We start from the raw sequence: 8,658 nt of genomic DNA on the forward strand, positions 1-8,658 counted from the left end.
CCAGATCTGAATGAGGGTGGGGGAGGTTCAATTTGCCATGTTGCAAGGAGAGCTTAATTTCTGTCTCGCTAGCTTGCCCTGCGCTCTTCCTTCTGATGATGCTATCTGTGTTGAACGCTCAGTGGATCAGTGCAGCCTAGGCGGAGTAGTGGAACGCAGATTCACTGAGCGCTCAACACAGACAGCATCGTCAGAAGGAAAGTTGATAAAATAAATTACAAATTTTGTATTGTTCGATACATATGCGTACCGAACCGAAAGCACTGCATCGAACGGTTCAATATCGATACGAGTAACGTTGCACCCCTAGTATTAGCGTTATCTGCGTGTCACAGAAATTTGTTAAGCTTTTCAGTAAGTATACACACTGTCACGTAATATGTCGTTTTGAACAAAACTATATTATTGTTTTTCCTTACTGCCCAAACAGATTGTTTTTCTTCCCCTGAAAAGTGAAATACCATCAGTTCATGCATTTTAATGTTTGTCTCAGTGTTTTTCTTGAATGTTGTGTCACAACGCACACTTCATTGAAAAATCTAAAAACCTTTAAATGTACATTAATGTCCTTCCCAGGGACACCATGTGGCGTGTGTTTACCGGTGCGTTGTCGGTGGAAGAGAAAGGCAGCCAGCTGCTGGCCGACCTGCGGGAGATCGAATCCTGGGTGTACCGGTTGCTGCGTTCACCAGTGCCAGTGGCGGGTCAGAGACGTGTGGATGTGGAAGTGCTGCCCCATGAGCTCAAAAGGCCACTCACCTTTGCCCTACCTGATAGCTCTCGCTTCTCCATGGTCGATTTCCCGCTGCACCTGCCCCTAGAGCTGTTGGGTGTGGATGCCTGTCTTCAGGTCCTCAGCTGTGTCCTGCTAGAGCACAAAGTAAGGACAGGCACAGGTGTTCTTCCTCTTGGTCCAGTCTCTTTATATTCTTTTGTGTTTTGTGCATATATATACTAAAGGGCAAGAAGAAGGATGTGGATTTTTTTTTTCCGTATTTTTCTTTTCTTTTTTCTTTTTTTTTCTTTTTAAGCTGCGGTCAAATTACCCTTGGGATTTTATTAAAGATCATGCCGATTTTAGAAGTGAAAGGTACAAGCAAGGCTATATTTAGTCTGATTGTTCAGTGGTTTCCTCTGGAGTGCAGCTGCATGTCTACGAGTTTTGTCTTTTTTGTTTTTTGTTTCCCAAAGACCTTGTTAGAAATGTCCTGAAATGTCCACATTTTCTGCTGTTAGCTCACTGAAGCCGTGTGGACAGAGCACAGTGGGTAAAAAGAAGAGTGTTAATAGTTTATGATAGAGAGGAAAGACTCTGTCATCTTGTATTTTTAACACTAGAGTCATTAGTGTAGATGTAATAGGATTCTTTGTTTAATTGATTTTGATGTAGTGTTACTCTGTGCATACGTTGACACTGATACATGGGCTCATTTGCAACCAAATCAAACCTACGCTTCTCAGATTGAGTCATACTGTTTAAAGACCATTATGTTGGACTTTTTTCTCTACTTTTCTGTCACCCTGTGTCTAGCAGATATGGGGTTCTTAAGGTATTCTATTTTGATATGTATTCTGCCACTCAGAGATTTCTTGCCGCTCTTGCTGAGATTTTATTGCTGTTAAATATCCATATGTATATAACAAAAATGAGTTTTTATGGCTTTAAATTATGAACAAAGAATGGAACATGGCTTCAAAATCAGAGTCAAATCATACATCAAAAACCGTCAAGTGGTGCAAATGTATCAGGGTGGTGAGAACCAACTAAATACAAAATTTGTTGCATTGTAACGCTCACTTTATTAATCTTCTGCATGTTGTATGTTTTTGTTTTGTTCCCAGGTCATTCTTCAGTCCCGAGATTATAATGCTTTGTCTATGAGCGTCATGGCCTTTGTGGCCATGATTTACCCACTGGAGTACATGTTCCCAGTCATTCCCTTACTGCCAACATGTATGGCCTCTGCTGAACAGGTGAAACTTAGTGTTTGTAACAGATACACGTTAAATAAATAAGTCATTTCTCTGTATATGTGTACATTTATAAAAAAAAAGAAAAGAAAAAAAAAGGTGTCTTTTCATTTAATAACAGCTTTGCCTAAATGAACATTTTTCTTCCTTTGGCAGCTCCTTCTTGCTCCTACTCCCTACATTATAGGTGTACCAGCCAGCTTCTTCCTCTACAAATCAGACTTCAAAATGCCAGACGATATTTGGCTTGTTGACCTTGACAGCAGCAAGGTCTGTATAACAAGAGCTCCTTCTCATCTTGGATTTTCTATTTTATTATATTGTGGTTCATTTACCTAATGTTTATTGACTTGCACAAAAAAATTGTTTTTAAAAAGCTCAAATACATTGCAAAAATTAAGACTGCTATGTTTGCTTTCAGGTTATAGCACCTACCAATGCAGAGCTTCTACCACCTCTTCCAGAGCCTGAAGCAGGCGAGCTTAAGAAACATCTAAAACAGGTAATGTATGCGATTTGTTTTGATTCCTCTTAAATTGTTATGACTATAAATTTGTCTGATTCTGCTCAACTGTGGCAGCCATATATTTGCCCCAAATACAGTGAGACTAGCATACACATGAGCATTTCACAGAGAAATTTCTGGAACCCGGGTACTTCTCTGGACCGTTAAAGTTTAATCCCATGATTGCTAGTTAATCCCATTGAATGTAAAACTTGTCTTTCAGCAATGTGAAGAGTAGGGGCTTCCTTCTTCATCAAAGTTGTATGTACTGTAGATGAGTGTGGGGGCATTTGAAACTGGTTTTGTAGTGCACTAACATAAACAAATTTTTCTTTTTCCCTCTGTTTTCTGTGCATGCTCTAGCTTTTGGAGGTAAAATCAGATGCTAGGTCGCTGCTACCCAAAATAAATACTTAGTATTACTGGTAGCAACTAACTTGGCCTCTAACCTGATTATCTAACATCAGAATCTGGTTCTGATTCATGGAAATACAGCACATGTCACAAAATCTGCTCACGTCTTTAATGTAATTAAATATATTTATTTAAAATAATTAAAAATATTTAAGCTACCAATATGTGTTTACTTAGTGTGCTCATTAGCCAGGAAATGTTTGCTATGGCTAATTCTTAGATGGCATTAGCTGCTGATATTCAGAATACCATGCATCCTTATTTTCTAATTTATATTATCACATTTTGACTTTACTTTTTTATCTCTCCAGCTACACTATTAATATTCCAAAAGATATTTATTTGCAAAAGATACTGACTACCTATTATTCACTTTGTAATCATATGTTTAATATGAGGTATGAACAGCAATAGTTGTTTTGTAGGCAATATCAGATCATAATCATTAAAGTCATTGAAAATGTAACCAAAACTAATAATAATAATGATAATAATCATAATATTTTTGCAAAAATAACCTTTTTTTTTAAATTTAAATTAATAAATTTGAGTCTGTAGGCAATCTGCACTCTGTAATCTGATGTTGATATTTCATTTTAAATATGATGGTGTTCATCAGAACTGTTGTGCCACCCTTGCATTCATGAAGCAAACACAGACCACAGCTTTTTCAAAGATCCAGTTAAAGTCTTTGCACATTCATTTAGTTCATTCTACCTTGAATCAGAGCCAGTCTGTTAGCTGTGTGTGGTTAGCATCCCTTTCCCTGTGTGCGGGCGTGTGACGGAGCTGCTTGTGTGTACTTGTAGGAGTGTGCAAGGCTCAGTATAGCTGTTGTATATCCGGAAACAAGTTCACAGTGTTAATATGAGCAGTGGAGAAAATGTCACTGAATATGGTTGGAGTGATTATCTGAAGACTTTGATGCCATAGCAGAGTGCTACTGATGCTACAGTCTCTGAAAATACTTGCACTTGACTGTTGAGTTACTGAGATAAACTGGTTATAACAGCCAATAATTTTTTGTGTACTTTTGCAAGGCTGGTTGTATTATTACAACTTACCTGACTTTTCTTAAGGACTAGAAGTTTATATACTGCTTACAATTTGCTACAGGTGCTTTATTGTGCAAGTATTTTATTTATTTGTGAAAAGATCTGCAGTTTTCTGTGTGTCATTACCACTCCATTGTAACCACTGGTTTGTCCCAGCTGGTCACCATGGATGTCCTTCATGTATCTTGTAGTGGCTGGATTTTGTAGGTGAACTCTATTATTTGGTCATGTTATTGTTTTTCCTCTGTTTTTGTTTTTCTGTTTGTCTTTCACATCAAACATAAAAGCATTTCCATTTTTCATCTTTCTCTGTCTCTCTTGCTCTGACTTTGTCACATGTCACTGTCACTCAGTCTTACTCTCCAGGCTGTTCATCACTTTTTCAAAGCGGGCACAAATGAATATTTTCTTATCTCCTTTCTTCAGTAAAAAGTAGAATTGAAAATGGAAATGATAAAAGAGCAAAGCCTGTCTGATGTTGCACAAAAAAAATCAAGAGGAACCTTTTCCCTCGTGATTTTTCGATCTGTTTAAATTACAAATATTTTTATTTCCTGTCAGCAAAAAAAATCTAATAAATAGGGAACTGCTGTTGAAAGGAGACAAAGAAAAGAAAAGGGCTACGGTGGTGACCCTTCCGTCATGTGCTGTTCCAGTGTCAGTCACAAAGTTGTCATCCCAGGCCTTCATGTGATTCTCCTCGCATCTCTCTTATCCCCTTCCTAGTGTCTGGTTAGGTTGACCGTGATCACCCAAAAGCAGATCTTCTCCTCTGAGAATAAGGTTACTTATTTCTCCTCCTGTGGAATGTGCCATGCCCCCTGCACGGATATCTTCTCTGTCTCACATTATTTTGCTTGTCACTTCTACGTGTTTCCTATTTTCAAGACCAAAAATGCATAACAGCGTCACAGAATGTTGCAAACCAGTGTTTTGATACACTGCTTAGCTCTGGCTTGAGCATGACTGAATGTGCGTGCATCTAATCTTGGCATCAGTGAGTATTCTCGTAATGAAAACACGATCCTGTATGATGAAGCTGATCACTTTGACAAAGTTAACATTCATCCAGACGCAGCAACTAAATGTTCCATTATGCTAAGCTAAACATTGACTCTTAAGTCTGCAGCAGTCCCCTCAAAGCAAACTTACTCCCTCCTCTGCTCCTCCTACTCCAAAGTGACACACCCACTGCAGGCATCAACATATGGAAACCTCATCCTTTAGCTGCTTGAAGTAATGTAATGGCGTGGGACTCTGGTAAATAATCTAATATTAGCACAATGCTAAGCAGCAGAATTGCTACCTATAAGAGCCATTGGCTCAACAATCAAATCCCCTTTTATTTCAATTCTGCCTGCCAGTCTGTCCAATTTAAGTAAAGAAATTTATATTCCAACTAAATGTTGATGCCAAATGTGGGTGTGGTCTATCACAATGCAGTGTTTTTGTATTCAGAGCCACTGCTGTGTTTGTAATTAATGTCACCGGTACCTGTTCTAGGCTTTGACCAGCATGAGTTTGAACACCCAACCAATTCTCAACCTGGAGAAGTTTCAGGAAGGTCAGGAGATGCCCCTGCTCCCACCTGGACGAGATAAAGCTTCGCCGTCATCCACCGAATTCAACCCTCTAATTTATGGCAATGATGTCGATTCTGTGGATGTAGCTACCAGGCAAGCATTGAACTGTCAGGGTTTATCAGCATCTGTCTGAGCTTCCGTTAACACGGAAGTCACACTGATCTTAATAAATAAAATTAAATAAAAAAATTAATTAAAACTTCTTTGTCTTGCAGGGTGGCCATGGTACGGTTTTTCAACTCTCCAAATGTTCTTCAGGGGTTCCAGATGCACACTCGCACTCTGCGCCTCTTCCCGCGGCCAGTGGTTGCTTTTCAGTCGACGTCTTTTCTTGCATCTCGGCCAAGACGCTCTACCTTTGCAGACAAGCTTTCTCACACCCAGGCCGTAGAGTTCTATGGAGAGTGGGCTCTCAATCCCACAAACCTTGCCTTTCAGAGAATCCATAACAGTAAGACTCATTAAAGATCATAATAGGTTGTCTTTTATGTGAGTATGCATTACAGAATTTGTGTTGAACTCATTTGAATATCTCTCTTTAGATGTGTTTGACCCCTCCTTAATTGGAGACAAGCCCAAGTGGTATGCACATCAGCTGCAGCCAGTGGTCTACAGAGTATATGATGGAAGCTCCCAACTGGTTGAGGCTATGGCTGGCCCACTGGAGGATGAAGGCAATGAGTCTGACCCCACAGACAGGTAGGATTAAACCAAGGTCTTTCTGTTTAATCCAGTTCAGTCTACTATCTGGGTTTTTGTTTAATTCTGCCATATATTTTGATTGCTGTCGGTTGTGATAAATTCAATATGTTACAGCGGCAGTGACAGTGAGGCTTACGACGACTCCAGCTCATCCTATTCCTCACTTGGAGACCTAGTGAGTGAGATGATTCAAGGTGACATCCAGGGAGACACACCAAGTATGTGGTTATCTTGCCCAATGATCCACTTTGACCACATTCATAGCATTTCCTCTGTTGTAAAATTTAACTTTATTGTCTCAGGCTTGGACCCGCCTACCCATGCAGCACTGGGAGATGCTAGTGAGGTTGAGTTTCAAGACTACCATGACTTCAGGGAAGGGCATGGCCCTGAAGGCCCACCCAGTGGGGACGGACCTGCTGAGCCTTCTGATGGACAGCCTCTTCGCTCAAGCTCTAGCACAACTGCAAGCTCAAGCCCCAGCACAATCATCCAGGGGGTCAACCATGTATGTGATCTTTCTAATTTATTTCAAGATTAAATAGACTTGTGTAGATTGGTCCTCTTTAACCTTCTTTTCTTTATTTTTGGATGAACTAAATCTCCTTCTGTTTATGATAAGTGTGTACAAACCGTCTTTATCTGTTGAGTGTGCATCTTTTTCAGCATGATAGTTGTGCACATTGAGGAACATTTACAAAATTCCCTTCATATGTGTTTTCATGTGTTTTTTTTAGGAGCAAGGGGAAGTACCTGAAATTGAGGCATCAGCAAGCGCTGCTTTACAGAACCCCGTGCCGGGATTGGCCAATCAGCCGTTCCTCAGACCTGCAGCTGATGCTGGTCTGGTGGAGCAAGCCAACAAAAAGCAAGAGTATGACAACCCATACTTTGAGCCTCAGTATGGCTTCCCCTCAGAGGATGACCCTGATGCAGAAGAGCAAGTGGAATCATACACCCCTCGATTCAACCAGAACCTCAATGGCAACAAGTGTGTTAAGCTTGTTCATCGCTTGAATGAATGCATTATCTTCATTCAAATGGGCTCTCTGACCATGCAATGATCTCTTTCCAAACCTAGCATGTCAGAATACTCTCTTCATTCATGGTCTTGAATCTTTGGTGGTGTTATGTTATACAGTGTGAATGCTGGAGGGTTACCAGTGGTGTATGTATATTTTCCAGTGTCGACGATGCACTGTAATGTCTTTTCACCATTTTATTTCCGTAGGGCACAGCGTCCTTTACGCCCCAGTAGCCTTAGGCTCCCAGGAGAGTCCGATGGGGAGGGAGACTCACGTAACAGTTCACCAAACTCCACCATTTCCAACAACAGCAACGATGGATTTGGAGGACTCATGTCCTTCGCCAGTAAGAACATTTAAATATTATTGTATTGTCGGCTAACCTGAGGCAATATAATGTGATTGATCTGAATATGGAGAAAAAGCAACTGTATGCTAAGATGAAGAACATGTTGCCAGCAGTGCCAGAAAGACCAGATAAGGTTGATGAGATGAGTTAAATTAGGAGATTTTGTTTCTATATGAAATCTGTTATTATGTGACATACTTTATTTACACATTTGCTTTTGGTTTTACTTTTTAAGTTCAAGCTTCCTCGTTTTACCAAAGGCTTGTTTTGAGAGTAAACATGTTTTACCAAACTTAATGATAAGAGTCAGCGATGTTAAACAGAGTTTTTGCAATATAGTCTCAAAATTAAATCATTACATTTCAAGGACATTTTTGATGTTTATGTCAATAAAGGGGAAAAAACCTTCTATTAGCAGCAGCATTATAGTGCAATAATAGTGACAGCATTATATACAGCACAAGTCAAATGTAAGCACAAAAGTAGCGTTTGCACCATTTTCCCTGGACCTAAAAATAAAACCGCTTATCCATCACAACCAACACACTGCTTGTGTTGTTGTTGTGCTCAGTAGGGAATGTAAACATATGGTGTCGCTATAGTATTGATATTGAGATATGGCATTTATATATGTCATAAAAAGTTATACCAACATTTTGAAGAAGGCAGGGTATGTCACAGCCTTTGGTGACGAAATGCTATGGAGGCTTAAAAACAAGATGAAATGATGATGTAATAGCAAAGACAGTATATTTAATGTGTGTACTGTATATGCATATGATATGGGTCTGCATAAACACAGATATAAGCATTAGGGGTGCAACGATACTCGTACAGTGCTTTCGGTTCGGTACGCATATGTATCGAACAATACAAAATTTTTAATTTATTTTATCAACTTTCCTTCTGATGATGCTGTCTGTGTTGAGCACTCAGTGGATCTGCGCTCAACAGTGCAGCCTAGGCGGAGTAGTCGAACGCAGATTCACTGAGCGCAGGGCAAGCTAGCGAGACAGAAGTTAAGCTCTCCTTGCAACATGGCAAATTGAACCTC

The 8,658-nt window shown here is 39.8% G+C and overlaps 1 protein-coding gene across 34 annotated transcripts in view; it reads left to right on the top strand.

Moving 5' to 3' along the window:
* madd (MAP-kinase activating death domain) overlaps positions 1–8,658 on the top strand; it is a 62,529-nt gene that overhangs the window by 22,814 nt on the left and 31,057 nt on the right. For 18 of the 34 annotated variants that reach the window (XM_042224323.1, XM_042224338.1, XM_042224322.1 and 15 more), the window contains 12 exons: positions 577–880; positions 1,843–1,974; positions 2,128–2,241; positions 2,393–2,473; positions 4,672–4,728; positions 5,449–5,621; positions 5,744–5,979; positions 6,071–6,227; positions 6,345–6,448; positions 6,533–6,738; positions 6,968–7,221; positions 7,462–7,601. In XM_042224323.1, the coding sequence (XP_042080257.1) occupies positions 577–880; positions 1,843–1,974; positions 2,128–2,241; positions 2,393–2,473; positions 4,672–4,728; positions 5,449–5,621; positions 5,744–5,979; positions 6,071–6,227; positions 6,345–6,448; positions 6,533–6,738; positions 6,968–7,221; positions 7,462–7,601 (1,958 nt within the window). Of the gene's footprint in view, positions 1–576; positions 881–1,842; positions 1,975–2,127; positions 2,242–2,392; positions 2,474–2,839; positions 2,849–4,671; positions 4,729–5,448; positions 5,622–5,743; positions 5,980–6,070; positions 6,228–6,344; positions 6,449–6,532; positions 6,739–6,967; positions 7,222–7,461; positions 7,602–8,658 lie in introns of all 34 variants that reach the window. The other 16 variants (XM_042224328.1, XM_014336318.2, XM_014336324.2 and 13 more) reach the window with 2 other exon arrangements.

This window comes from Haplochromis burtoni, unplaced genomic scaffold (assembly GCF_018398535.1).
Source record: "Haplochromis burtoni strain Fernald_Lab_line unplaced genomic scaffold, NCSU_Asbu1 Contig_135, whole genome shotgun sequence".
In the NCBI taxonomy this organism is placed as follows: Eukaryota; Metazoa; Chordata; class Actinopteri; order Cichliformes; family Cichlidae; genus Haplochromis; species Haplochromis burtoni.